Source organism: Oncorhynchus mykiss, chromosome 10 (assembly GCF_057628025.1).
Source record: "Oncorhynchus mykiss isolate SJ-2025 chromosome 10, ASM5762802v1, whole genome shotgun sequence".
Taxonomy (NCBI): domain Eukaryota; kingdom Metazoa; phylum Chordata; class Actinopteri; order Salmoniformes; family Salmonidae; genus Oncorhynchus; species Oncorhynchus mykiss.
This window is the reverse complement of record NC_143031.1, coordinates 39,875,652-39,891,136: the sequence shown is the minus strand read 5'-3', so window position 1 is coordinate 39,891,136 and position 15,485 is coordinate 39,875,652. Positions and strand designations below refer to the sequence as shown.

The 15,485-nt window shown below is 38.2% G+C and overlaps 1 protein-coding gene across 36 annotated transcripts in view; it reads left to right on the top strand.

Annotated features, from left to right (window-relative positions):
- Nucleotides 1-3,573: 3,573 nt before the first annotated feature.
- LOC110533864 (RNA-binding protein Musashi homolog 2) overlaps nt 3,574-15,485 on the top strand; it is a 321,141-nt gene continuing 309,229 nt past the window's right edge. For all 36 annotated transcript variants that reach the window (XM_090186588.1, XM_036990243.2, XM_090186587.1 and 33 more), the window contains exons 1-4: nt 3,574-3,845; nt 4,193-4,233; nt 4,502-4,583; nt 5,039-5,123. In XM_090186588.1, coding sequence (XP_090042714.1) covers nt 3,784-3,845; nt 4,193-4,233; nt 4,502-4,583; nt 5,039-5,123 — 270 coding nt within the window. In that variant the 5' untranslated portion in view covers nt 3,574-3,783. The remainder of the gene's footprint in view (nt 3,846-4,192; nt 4,234-4,501; nt 4,584-5,038; nt 5,124-15,485) is intronic.

Here is a 15,485-nt window from a genome sequence, read left to right as displayed (position 1 = left end):
ATAGGGAATCGAGTCATAGATGTTTTGATGTGCGAAAGTATCAAATTGAAATGTTCAAAGCATGTAACAGATGTAGGATAGAAAAATGTAACCGTCCTTTAAATACTTTATGCGTTCATTAATCGAACACAGATGCTATTGTGACTGCAGGAGCACTCACAGAAGTGTCCATGCCGTAGAGCGATCTAATGCAGTTTCCTCACTGTTGTTAAGGGTGTTCCCATGGATTTTTACGTATTGTCTCTAACCTTGATCACTAAAAGACCAATATTTTCCCTTTACTTTTCAGCACTGAACAAACCTTTGACTGTGTGTATTGTTAATTACTAAGTAGCGATTGATTACATTAATATGTAGAGAGGGTTTATCACATATCATCATGACTGGGGAAACGCATCTCAGCTGTTAGGCTGGAAAGCAGCATTGCCCATGTTGTTTTGAAGGCTGAATTGCATCTCAGACATGCTCACTTAACACTAGTGGCTGCTCAGATTAAAGGGAATGCTCCACCACTCCATAAACCTTGGCTTGGAGTGTTTGCCTTTCATTGAATACAACAGCTGTCACAATTACTGGGATATATCCACATTGTGATGTTTACTTGCCTTGTGTAAAGTACTTTGATGTATTTGGCTGTTTAGAGCTCAGCTTAACCGTGTGCGTGCCTGCTAGAGAAACACAGAGAAGAGAATACGATAAACAGTATAAATTGACTCATTTACCAGAGCAAGCATCAACATTTAGTTGTTGTAATATTGATCAATTCAAGTGGCTTTTTCCTCTTTGAGTGGTGGTTCATACAAAAATAATCAATTGCAGTGCCTTCAGAAAGTATTCACAACCCTTGACTTTTTTCACATTTTGTTGTTACAAAGTGTAATTAAAATGGATTTAATTGCCATTTTTTGTCAACAATCTACATTTGTAACATTTGTACAAAAAAAAATAAACAAATATATCTTGATTAGATAAGTATTCTACCCCCTGAGTCTAACAATTTTTTCAGAATGGCACAAATTCCCCGATATCAGGGTACTCATGTTTGCTTTCAGAGCATGTTAGAATCACCTTTGGCGATTACAGCTGTGAGTCTTTCTGGGTAAGTCTTTAAGAGCTTTCCACACTTGGATTGTGCAACATTTGGTTGTTGATCATTGCTAGACAACTGCAACATCACTGTCTTCTTGGTAAGCAACTCCAGTATATATTTGGCCTTGTGTTTTAGATAATTGTCTTGCTGAAAGGTGAATTTATCTCAGTGTCTTAGCCCCATTCTATTTTTTTTACCCTGAAAAACTCCCCAGTCCTTAACGGTTGGTTATAAGCATGCCAAAAACATGATGCAGCCTCCACTATACTGGAAAATATGGAGAGTGGTACTCAGTAATGTGTTTTGTATTGGATTTGCCCTAAACATAACACTTTGTATTCAGGACAAAAAGGGAATTGCTTTCCCACATTTTTTTGCAGTATTACTTTAGTGCCTTGTTGGAAACAGGATGCAAGTTTTTATTCTGTACAGGCTTCCTTATCACTGTCAATTAGATTAGTATTGTGGAGCAACTACAACATTGTTGAGCCATCTTTAGTTTTCTATCACAGCCATGTTATGGGGTATTGTGTGTAGACCAGTGACCAAAAAAATCTCAATGGAATCCATTTCAAATTCAGGCAGTAACACATCAAAATGTGGGAAAAGTCAAGGGGTGTGAATACTTCCGAAAGGCACTGTACATGTGAAAATAAATTCTACCTACCAATGTTGAACCTCCTCTATGTTTGGGTTCTGTCTAGGAATAAGAGCAGCTTCAACATGGGTTAGAATAGCTTCATATAAAATCATGTTAATTGTAAAAAAAAAAAAAAGTTGACCTGTGTGACTTGTGACCGACACTGAAAATAGCTCTCATAGACAAGACAGTTCAAAGTCAGCAATGACATCACTTTGCAACCGGTTCTAAGTGCCTTACAAGGGTTCTACTGAAGAAAAAAAATGATTCATTCCAGGAACTGAGTGTGTGTGACATGCCTTAAAAGTGTTCTTCTTCTAAAAAAAAAAAGATAAATTATTGTGTGTGTGCGTGCGTCTTCCTCCCTTCGTCTCAGGCCGCAGTAAGGAAATAAACAGCAATCACTGTACCATGACTTGAAATCCACTGAGCATCCAGCTTTAATTGAGCTCTCACTTGTGTTCAGATTTAATGGAAAACAAGGCCCGCTTCCCCCAGTTACTGAGTAATGAACATGCATATTCAGAGGTTACAATTAAATCCACCTCTTTTTTTTCTCTCCTTTTTCATCTTCAGGTGGACTGCGTTTCTTGTACTGTAGTGTTTCAAAATTCAACATGGAATACAATGCTAAAATCTTTTCCTATTAAAATAGTGTCTTATTATAAGTGATTATAGGGGATGTGAGGTAACACATTTCTGAAACAATTCTGAACACCATTTGAACAAAATATCCCCCTTCTATGCATAGCTCTGCAGTGTACCTGTGGTTATTAGAAACATAGCCCTATTCTATATAGTACAACACATATTGCAGGCTAATACTGTGGTACCATAGACCTACTTTAACCTGTCTCTGCAAGAGTTAAATATTAACAATCTACTGTACACGTTCATACAAACATGCATAAAATATTAATGCATTTATTTAGGTTAAATAATGATAATATTGGTAATTTAAAGGCGCAAACAATTAGTTACAATATATATCAATTGTATAGTTTAACATCTGTAATAGCCAATATGCTTATTTTGACAGCCTGTTCATTTTGACAGCCTGTTCACCCCGCTACCATCTACGCTGAGACAGTATAGGTGCATCAAAGCTGGGACTGAGAGACTTTTAAACAGCTTCTATCTCCAGGCCATCAGACTGTTAAACAGTCAACACTAGCCGGCCTCCGCCCAGTACCCTGCCCGGAACTTAGTCACTGTTACTAGCCGGCTACCACCCGGTACTCTACCCTGCACCTTAGAGACTGATTTGTCCTATGTACATAGTCATTGAATACTGGACACTTTAATAATGGGTTGCATGCTGTTTTTCCCACTTTATTTATATGTAAATACTGTACTGTGTAAAGCTGCTGTACACACCTTTTCTATTCATATATTGTCCATATAGTCTATCTATATTTGTGTGTGTGTGTGTGTGTGTGTGTGTGTGTGTGTGTGTGTGTAATTTTTTATGGAATCTGACATAGCTTGTTCTGATATGTCTTAATTATTTTACTCTTTGGCTTAAGTGCGTATTGATAGGTATCATTACTGTTGGAGCTAGAAACACAAGCATTTCGCTGCACCTGCGATTATCTGTGTACACGACCAAGAAACTTTGAATTTAATTGATTTTTTGCAAATATCATTCATCGTTTCTCGAATTGCATGTGCGCCCTGGAAGGAAATTATGCATTGAATAAAATGTTGCCATTAGGGAATGTAAAAAAAAATGCATATCGACATTGTAACTAATCAATTGTTACATTGTCATAAGAAGGTTATGACCAATATGGGGAGTTGTTTTCTGAAATATATAGGCGGGTTTAGTGTATTGACGTCAATTGGATTGGTTAGGTGACGAGCCCTCGCCCCGCCCAGTGTGGGGTAAGGGAGGGTAATGCAGAGAGAGGGAGGGAGCTAGGCTGAGTTGATCCCACGTGTGACGATTCCATTCCCGGCTCAGTAATATTCTCATAGCGGGCTTTGCATAGCTTTTCCCTTGTCTGTGTGTGTGTGTCTGTTACTGTAGTTACTGCCTATAGTTTGGTTAGCTATGGAAGGAGACGGGAGTCAAGCCACATCTGGAAGCCCAAATGATTCACAACATGACCCGGGGTAAGATTATAACCTTTTCGATTTTTATTTATTTATTGGATTTTTCATGTGAGAATATCTGGCAGAGGATTTAGAGCTGTGCCGTGCTGGATTCAGTTTACAGTGCGCACATAACCATTGGTCTTTCTTTCCGGATGCAGTTGGTGATAGCTACGAAGCTTCTGCTTTGCTTTGGTAGATTACAGTAGCAAGTGTAGCCTCCCCCTTTTAACAAAATACATTATTGCTATCGAGCGAATGTTTTTTTTTTTGCTTCTCCCTATTTAAGATCGCTTTTATAAGTAGTTAGTCTTCAAAATGGCCGATCTAACATCTGGACTCACTTCTGCTATGTTTTCTTCTTACAGTAAAATGTTTATCGGTGGCCTCAGCTGGCAAACCTCACCAGGTGAGACAATTATTCCCTTACATGTCCCATGTTTCATGTTGTTTTGTTGCAATGGTCGATTGTGCTTGCACGCGTTCTCTGTGTGTGCGTGTGTGCAGTATACTATATGGATATGTGTGTGCGTGCAAGGTTGTTTGTTATTTCCAATCATCTGAAGTCCTCTATTCGACCCCTATGTGCATTGCAGGGCGTGTTTGAATCACACTGACAACAGTATGACGACCATTTGTACTTGACTAATTACCCAATATATTTCCTCTATTCACAGACAGCCTTAGAGACTATTTTAGCAAATTCGGAGAAATAAGAGAATGTATGGTGATGAGAGACCCCACGACAAAACGTTCCAGGTAAAATAAAATATTTGTACTTTTGCTTTCCAGTAGGTGAAATTATATCCAACACTTGTGTACATGACACATTTTAACCCGGGCTGTTTGTCCCGCGTTGTGTTTCACAGAGATAGCTGCAGCTGTATTGCTCGCAGTAAACTGCGGGCGAATGCAATTTGACATTGACTTTGGGAATTGGGACTGCAATAACGTCATATAACTTAAATATCAGTGCCCGCAATTACTATAGTAATCTATAATTCAGGATAGTCGTATCCCTATCATCTGAATGAATACTGGTTCATTAGGATAGTGGATACATGTGGATACATGTGTGTGCAGTTCTATTTTTTGAAAGCTAAGGAAATCCCTGATACATGTTAAATGCGCTGAGAGAAACAGCTGAGTTTATATTCAATGTTCTCATTTGCATAAATAATGTGTAATCTAATTGATGTTTCTTTGTTTTGCAGAGGATTTGGGTTCGTTACGTTTGCAGATGCTGCCAGTGTAGATAAAGTCTTAGCTCAACCACACCACGAATTAGACTCAAAGACGGTATGTTTGTGTTTTGATGTCATTTGCAATGATATTTTACTGTCTGTGTTGCACATTTTAAATGTTCATCATTGCCTTCATTTCACATGCATGCTTGAGTTGTAATAATACTGTAATATAAGTTCCACATAGAAAAATAATACCACATTGAAACCAACAACAACTGCAGTACATCCATGTGTGGCAGGTGGCATCTCAGACTACTCAGAATGCCATGTACCGGTCACTGGGTTGGTCCTCTTGGTAAAGATCTCTTTGGTAAAGCCATACATTTGATCAAAGCTGTAGATGTGGAATACGCCCATGAAAACACCGTTGCCTCCTCCATGCAAACTCTTGCAGTAAAACACTACTCAGAGGTGAATCTCATATCTGCTCAAATTCCCTTTTCTGAACTAATTAAGCTCTCATGCCCCTTTTCCCCATTACCATTATGGCTCCACATGTGCAAATATCCGATGTCACTCAAATGGGCTGTCTATCACAGACCTCCCACCTCCATGCATATGACCTTTCAGATCATAAATGTCACTCTAGTCAGTTTGATGTATATCACATCATTGGAAGTGGAAAGTTACACATGTGATTGTATTAAATAATTGTTGATGTCCAAAGGGTCCATTAATCCTGTAAATCTCAACAAATATTTGGTATTTCTTTATGTCAGTGGATGCTTCTTATACATAAGTGTATTTGAAATATTAGAACTGTTTCTTCTAAGTTTAAGGCACAGTACATTGTCAAATCTGTAAAAGGCCAACACCTTCCCAATGACCAAAACCTATTTTCTGTCTTCTTATAACATCAACAAACCTGGTGCTTCTCCCATCAGTTTATCTCATGTACTTTTCCACCAGACCAAGGCATCCACACACACACACACACACACACAACACATACACACACACGGCATCCCCATCCCAAGCCTTGAACTATATTGTTGTGCTTCCCTTTTGAAATGTGGCAGTAGATGAATAATTAAGCATGTCAGTAATCTGTGTAGCGGTGAATTAGACAGCGTTCAGATGAAATCATATTTGTCTGAGATATCTGCTCAGTGGGTGGTGATATCCAGTCATGCTCACACAGCTCTGGAAATGGAATAGTCCAAACCGAGAAATAAACGCTTTGTTTGCAGCCTTCTGTGAAAGCCAAGTTCAGAGGGGAGTGTCTTTCAGATATATTTGGAAAGACAAACCTATTGTACTTCAGCAAGCAGTGTACAATTACAGTGGAGCCTGGCTGAAAGCAGTGCTAGAACTTGTTGTAAGGCTGTCCTGACCTGACTGGGAAGTCACTGGAGGGTGCTTGTAAAAGCTTTCTGTTTTTATCTCGATACTTGAAAGTGAAAGAGGAGCGTGATCATGTTTTGCATGTCATAAAAGGAAACTAGCACCTGTAAGCTGTTGCAGATAATATTGGGATGTACAATGCAGATAGTGGGGAGCAAGCCACAGAGTGCTTCATTTAACGTGTGATTATTTGATACACACACTATGACAGATTGTTATCACTTAGAGCACTGTGATATATTAGAATATATGGCATACATGTAGGAATTAAATCATTGATAAATAGCCTACACACATGCAGTATTAATACTGCCGATTAGCATGTGTTCTATATGTACAGTACAAGTCAAAAGTTTGGACACATCTACTCATTCAAGGGTTTTTCTTTATTTACTAGTGAAGACATCAAAACTATATAACACATATGGAATCATGTAGTAACCAAAACAGTGTTAAACAAATGAAAATATATTTTAGATTTCAGATTCTTCAAAGTAGCCACCCTTTGCCTTGATGACAGCTTTGCACACTCTCGGCATTCTCTCAACCGGCTTCATGAGGTAGTCACCTGGAATGCATTTCAAATAACAGGTGTGCCTTGTTAAAAGTGAATTTGTGGAATTTCTTTCCTTCTTAATGTGTTTGAGCCAATCAGTTGTGTTGTGACAAGGTAGGGGTGGTATACAGAAGATAGCACTATTTGGTAAAATACCAAGTCCATATTATGTCAAGAACAGCTCAAAAAAGCAAAGAGAAACAACAGTACATCATTACTGCATGAATCAGGCCTTCATGGTTGAATTACTGCAAAGAAACCACCACTAAAGGACACCAATAATAATAAGAGACTTCCTTGGGCCAAGAAACACGAGCAATGGACATTAGACCGGTTGAAATCTGTTCTTTGTTCTAATGAGTCCAAATTTGAGCTTTTTGGTTCCAACCGCCGTGTCTTTGTGAGACGCAGAGTAGGTGAATGGATGATCTCCCCATGTGTGGCTCCCACCTTGAAGTATGGAGGAGGAGATGTGGCGGTGCTTTCCCGGTGACACTATCTGTGATTTATTTAGAATTCAAGGCACACTTAACCAGCATGGCTACCACAGTATTCTGCAGCGATACGCCATCCCATCTGGTTTGCGCTTAGTGGGACTATCATTAGTTTTTCAACAGGACAATGACCCAACACACCTCCAGGCTGTGTAAGGGCTATTTGACCAAGAAGGAGAGTGATGGATTGCTGCATCAGATGACCTGGCCTCCACAATCACCTGACCTCAACACAATTGAGATGGTTTGGGATGAGTTAGACTGCAGAGTAAAGGAAAAGCAGCCAACAAGTGCTAAGCATATGTGGGAACTCCTTCAAGACTGTTGGAAAAGCATTCCAGGTGAAGCTGGTTGAGAGAATGCCAAGCTGTCATCAAGGCAAAGGGTGGCTACTTTGAAGAATCTAAAATCTATTTTGATTTGTTTAACACTGTTTTGGTTACTACATGATTCCATATGTGTAATTTCATAGTTTTGATGTCCTCACTATTATTCTACAATGTAGGAAATAGTAAAAAAGTTGAATGGGTAGGTGTGTCCAAACTTTTGACTGGTACTGTATGTCTGAATATGGTACGTACAGTATACTGTAGATATACAGTACTTTTGATCCATATAAATTAGGGAGGGAAGAACTCTTTATTTGTGATAATGTATATTCTTTAGTAACCTTAATTGAATAACACTCGTTTTGCCCCTCGTGGTGTAGATAGTATGCAGGTGGTACAACAGTTGGTTATCGACAAAGCCCTCATACCAAATACATTATTTCCTCTGTAGAGATGAGAAGTCTCTTTGCTTGGTGTGTCCTGTATCTGTATTTGTTTCATCCACATTTCTTACTATAACCGAACAACTAATACGACTCAAATATAAACAATTCTGCCTGACAAACTAACCATAGTTATTAACAATTGAGTTGCCTGTAGTTACATTGTAAGTAGGCATATTGTCCAATAAAACACTGGTATTAGTTCCGTTGAATTTATTGTTTGGATTACTTAATGTAAAGTATAAATAAAGCTCTCGCCTTAATAAAGCCATTTGGTTTCCATTTTGTCTGTACTGAACATGAATAAGACTTCATTTGAGTGAAGTAAGCTATAATTGAAATTGCAGGTTATAGCTTGATATATTTTATGGAGAACATTTTTGAAACATACAATCACGTTGTAATGTTTTATTTGTTTATCTTCTTCCAGAACATTACACATTTATTCATTACTGTTAGTTCAATTTCCCTTGCACTAAGGTGTGTTGTGTTAATAAAATTGACAGACGGCATCTTGATAAGCAAGCGAGAATACCCCGTGAAAATCATTCGGATTAAGATTCTAAAAGGGCAATGGTTTAGCAGTTGAAGAGATGGATGATGTCATGTTCTTTGTATGAGCTGAGTTATTGAAGGACCTAAAGTGTGGACCTATTAATACTAAGCAATACTGAGATCAACATTTGATACTTCCTGATGTGCCACTGAGGTTAAATAGGGCACTTTGCCGGCATGCAAAGGAAGCAACTGTTGTTTCATTACATAGACCATCAGTCTTTTTGCAGAAGCGCACATGTAGGATGTACAGTTCCTAGTGAAAGTCTACACACCCCTTGCACAGTCTTCACATTTTACTGCCTTAAAATTCAAAAGGGATTAAAAGTTATAGAACAAAATATATATATGTATATATATGTCTTGATTGCCTATGTCTTCACACCCCAGAGGTAATACCTGATTGAAGCACCTTTGGCAGCCATTACAGCTGTGTATCATTTTGAATAAGATTCTACCAACTTTGCACAACTATTAGGGTAACATGTATGTTGTTTTTGTAAAAATTGCTTAAGCTCAGTACATTTGGTTGGGAATCATTGATGGGCAGTAATATTCAAACATTGTCTCAGATATTCAAGCAAATTTAAGGCAGAAGTGAGACTGGACCACTCAGGAACACTCAACCCCAAAACAATTCTGGTGTGTCTTTGCCATAAACATTTGTGTAAATGTCTCTATCCCAGGGTTACATTTTCAGAAGACTGAGGCGGGTTTTCCTTTACCTTTTTACCTAGGCTTTGCTTTTTCCATAATTATTTTGATCCTAACAAACTCCCCAATCCCTGCAGATGACAAGCATACCCGTAACATGATTCTGCCACCACAATACAATCAATACATCCTAATTTTGTATTTATTACTAATTTGGAAAATGCTCTAGAATTTTTTTATTTCACTTACAAATTGTGGAATAGGTTGTGTAGATCAATAAGAAACAACATCAAATGTTATCCCTTTTTAGATGTAATTTTAAGGCTCCAAAATGTGAAGATTGTGCAAGGGTTGTGTAGACTGTATGTGTTACACTGTATGTACTAACTACAGTGTTGAAGAGTGCCATGCAGTCTCGTACCAGGTCTCTCTTGCAAAAGAGATTTGATCTTAGTGAGACTAGCCTTCATAAACTAAATACAAGAAATCTACCAATTTATGTACCGGCATTTTTTCTTCTTAGAACACTTACTGTGTAGAGATGAGTCAAGATCTAATCATCCTCCCACATTGCTATTTCAACATCAACACAAGAGAATGTTCATTATGTTGAACTTGGATTGCTCTTCATGTGTTTTTGTGGAGATGTTAGGTTGGTAGGAAGCTTGAAAGTACAACATTTTGACGCTTGAATGGATTCTTCTCTCTCAGTGGTGACCTTGAAGGGACTTAGTAAAAGAGTTTACTTGCAATAGCCTACAAGGCTGCAGGTTTAGAAAGAAGAATGAAATAAAACATCTCATTCAATGGTACAGTGTTTATAAATATTTGATCTATTTCTCTCAGTTAGCATACTCCAGTTCCAAACAGTATGACATTTCACAACATATTCCTCCTTTGTTTGTTGAAGTGGATGTTCTCTAGTGCTAATGGCCTCAGTGTGGAAGCAGGATAACCCCGTGGAGAAAGATGTCAGCGAGAGACGTGGACAATGAGCACATGTATGCTTTCGTAATGCACACACCATCATAATGTGCCATGGCTATTGTTCAATCCGCCCTGATTGCCTGGGTTGCTTTCTGTCCAGTTATTAAAACAGAGGGCTTTCAGACCAGGATGAATGTGAATGGAGACATATGGCCAAGTAGAGCCTAAGGCTTCAAAACACAAAGCAATTCAGAACATATTTAGAATGTTATTTGATATGATCCTATATCCCATTTGGAAAAGTATAAGTTATCTTTTTACGTACAGTTAGTTTAAGAAATGATGACGAACATGATTTGAAGTGATTATAATGATTCTTTATGTGAGGAGTTGTAGTGTTAGACTACTGCGTCACAGTATCAATGTCCAAGTGGGGTTTATTCACTCTGGACTCCTGCCAGAGGAGATGCACTGTACTGCTAAATAAGTGATTTCTTTCTTCCAAGACAAAGGTAGCCTGTTTTGTCCACAGATATTTTCAGCCATTATTGAATGACCTCTGGCCAACCCCTGTTTGCTGTTTTGATGTAGCGTTTGAAATGACAGAATGGCTGGTTGAGGTGAGGGGGATAAGAACAGAGAGAGAAAGAAGAAAGGGCTGGTACAGATAGGAGCAGCTGCTCTGAACAAATCTAAGCCTCCTCTGTCGGATATAAATTGAAAGTAATGTCAGCTGTGAGCTCACCTCCGCCGTGCCCCTTGTTGGTTCAGGTCTAGCAGGTGCTTTGTCTTCCACAGTTAATCATGTAAGGTATACATGCCTTTCCCAGGCTTAGAGCCAACAGATCCTATGATGGATTTTGTCTTCTTCTCAGACTTTTCTCTTGCAGTACATGCAGTACTTTTTGCATTGTCATCATTCGTTGCACTTATAATAATTGCAGTGATTGTATTTTGAGCGAATGAATACCTGCGGCATACTACAAAACGTCAATTGAATTGAATCAACACAGACATACAGCGCCTTCAGAAAGTATTCACACCTCTTTACTTTTTCTACATGTTGTTGTGTTACAGCCTGAATTTAAAATTGATTAAATGTCGTTTTTTGTAACTGGTCTACATACAATACCCCATAATGTCAAAGTGGAGTTATGTTTTTCAATGTGTTCACAAATTAATAAAAAAGGAAAAGCTGAAATGTCTTGAGTCAGTAAGTATTCAACCCCTTTGTTATGGCAAGCCTAAATAAGTTCAGGAGTAAAGATTTGCTTAAAAAGTCACATAATAAGTTGCATGGACTCACTCTGTGTGCAATACTAGTGTTTAACATGATTTTTGAATGACTACCTCATCTCTGTGCCCCATACATACAATTGTTTGTGAGGTCCCTCAGTCAAGCAGTGAATTTCAAATACAGATTCAACCACAAAGACCAGGGAGGTTTTAAAATGCCTCGCAAAAAGTGCACCTATTGGTAGATAAAAAAATATATATATATAATTTAATATTTCTTTGAGCATGGTGAAGTTTTTAATTACAGCTTGGATGACCAAGTCACTACAAAGATAAACGCATCCTTCCTAACTCAGTTGCCGGAGATGACGGAAATCGCTCAGGGATTTCACCATGAGGCCAACGGTGACTTTAAAACAGTTACAGTGTTTAATGACTTTAATTGGTTATAACTGATCAATAACATTGTAGTTACTCGACAATACTAACCTAATTGACGGTGTGAAAAGAAGGAAGCCTGTACATAACAAAAATATTCCAAAACATGCATCCTGTTTGCAACAAGGCACTAAAGTATTGCTGCAAAAAAATGGCAAAGCAATTCACCTTTTTCCCTGAATACAAAGTGTTATGTTTTGGGCAAATCCAATACAACTGAGGACCACTCTCCATATTTTCAAGCATAGTGGTGGTTGCATCATGTTATGGGTATGCTTGTAATCGTTAAGAACTGGAGAGTTTTTCAGGATAAAATATAAACGGAATGGAGCAAAGGCAAAATCCTAGAGGAAAACCTGGTTCAGTCTGTTTCCACCAGGCATTGGGAGATGCATTCACCTTTCAGCACGACAATAACCTCCATATAATGGAGTTGCTTACCAAAAAGACAGTAAATGTTCCTTAGTAGCCGAGTTACAATTTTGACTTAAATTTACTAGAGAATCTGTGTCAAGACCTGAAAATGGTTGTCTAGCAATGATAAACAATTTGACAGAGCTTGAAGAATTTAGAAATTAATAATGAACAAATGTTGCACAATCCAGGTGTAGAAAGCTCTTAGAGACGTACCCAGAAAGACTCACAGCTGTAATCGCTGCCAAAGCTGCTTCTACAAAGTTTTGACTCAGGGGTGTGAATACTTAAGTAAATTAGATATTTCTGTATTTCTTTTTTAATAAATTTGCTAAAATTTCTAAAAACATGTTTTCACTTTGTCATTATGGGGTATTGTGTGTAGATGGGTGAGAAAAAAATGATTTAACCCATTTTGAATTCAGGCTGTAACACAACAAAATGTGGAATAAGTCAAGGGGTATGAATACTTCCTGAAATCACTGTACATGTAATTATTTTTTAGAACATAGCTTACGCAGCAGGCTAAGGCAGGCTTCCAAATGTGGATAAAAAATTGCTATAGAATGATTTAATGTTCCAAAACAATACTTCTTTGATAAGGGCATGCCTAATGGCCTCAAGTGAAATTATGATTTCATTTGGGTATTTGTTGGCAGTGCATTTGACATCGATGATTATACTTGTTTGTGTATGAGAACCATAGGGAAATTGACAGAAAGAAGCAGATGATAAATCATTATATACTAATGCTTCCTAAATCATCCGAAGCACAAAGAAAACAATTAAGAAATCAAGCCTTTTGATAAGCAATTGTGGTAGCTTTTAAAACAACTTAATCTTAAACTGCCAGTATAGAGGAAGATCTGTTAAGAGAGAGAATTTACCCAGAATATGGAATAATGTACGAAATCCTGTTGGAAGATCTAAACTAAGGATGTAAACAATTGCCTCCTGCCCTGTTCTTTCACAATCGCACAGTGACGAGGCGCTCTGAGACCCTGCTGTAAAAAGCAGTAACAGAAGATAAAAGGAGGGGGAAAAATGTGTTGGTTTGTTCTCTTTTATTAGTCTGACATACCTAGTTTGACGATGCTGTAGAGATTGAGAAAAAGCTATTTTTAAACTCTGGGATATGATCCATTACATATTGTAGATTAGCTTCCAGTATGCATTGTAATTTGTACCAGCATTAAAACATTGATTGAATATACTGCTCATATATCTTGTTGGTGGATTTGTTATCATTTCATGGCTCTAGCAATGATCCCTTCATTCAACACTGTGATTTATTTCCTACTGGTGAGGGGAAATAGTACTCCTTGAGACCAATTACACCACAAAAAGCAAACTGCTATTCCTATGGAAGTGTGGAAATGGAATAACCTTTAGTTCCAGACATGCTATAGTGTACTGTTGTAATGGGAAATATGTGGCCTATATGACTGGGCCCAGGCTTTAAATGTAATTCCCACATAAACTTCCCATTTACATGAGTACTTCAACAGAATGAAAACAATTGTTAGAATTTCCCCCCTTCGGCAAACGTCTCAAAGGAACCATTCATTTCCTAGGCTGTGACCTACATAAAGGTGTGCTTCTACAAGCCTTCTCAACAGATCCCACACTAAGTCATCATTACCTAACTCAGCTACACTGGTAATCTGGACAAATTACTGCATTATGGGGCCATTTCAATAAACAAACTAAATGTCTGCATTACGAGAAGAAAAACATGGATTGATAGTGACTGTATGTTGAATAAGTCTTCATGCTCCAAACCCATTGTAGATTTGATTGACATGCTGCAAGGCTAAATTTGACCACCTTCACTGCTGTTCTGTTATAAGTTGAACTGTAGCAAACATTTATTTTGACGTCTTAAACAGGCTATATGCCAAATGAAAATTGGCCGTATAAGAGAAACAAAAACAAGCAGCAAGAGTTGATATTCAAAGACACAGTACCATGTATGACGGCGTTGCTATTCAAAGCATATAGTATTGTCTTTGCACGACTAGGCCCGGCTCCACTGAGTAATTGAGGTTGAATTGGTTATGCCTGAGGCTAATTGCTAAAACGAATCATTACATGAAATTCATTATGAGCAGGGTTGCCAAACCCAGGTGTTATTGAATTCCTCTCTCAAATTGACCTGATTTCAAATGATAACAGTCATAACTTCACCAGATAGAAATAGAACAGAGAAATGATGTCGCTGCTTCGTTCTCACCTGCTGCTCTTTCAGATTTCACTTCAAACACAACAGGTGAAATAGGACCTACGGTAGGCTGAATTGATCTGCACCGATGGTAAGCGTTGTCTTTGTTTTCAACTGAATCGTCAATTGCATTCCTTATTTAGGAATGTTTTTTCTTAATTTCTTAGGAATACGTGATCTCAGTTTTGTCGATTCAGAGGCCTTTTACGTCAAAGGAGATGCAGAGGTTTTACAAGAGGAAGATGTTTTGTCCAGCTGACGTGACATGTTGTAATGCTCTTCCAGGACAGATTACCACCTACTCCTTCTTTCTGGCTTCTTTTGTAAATTGAGAGAGACATCTCAGGCCTACATGCGGCCCACTGAGAGAGACATCTACTGAGAGAGAAAGGATCTCTATGATGATGCTCTAGTGGATTACATTCAACCTCTAGGTAGACAAGCCTTCAAATCCTCACAGAGAAATATGCAGCAAGGTAAAGGGTTTGCCCTGCTAAACACAAAGAAGTAATTTTCTGCAAGAGAACAATTTCGATCTGTTTACGTTTGTCCCCTTCAATGGGTCTGCTTGGATGAGATTGTTTGAAAGTTCTCTTTTAAGAGCCTGGTATTAAAGTCAGGAGAAGGCACCGTGACATCGGTGCATGAAATAGTTTCTATTCATTCTGAATGCAAGATTGATAAGGCTGCAACCGCACACCTCGAGACCAGTTAAACAGAAGAAAAAATGAAATTAACGAGACGACAAGGCGAAGACAGAAAAAAAAGGCTTGATCTGATGCACCTTCCTGCTTATTTTGGAA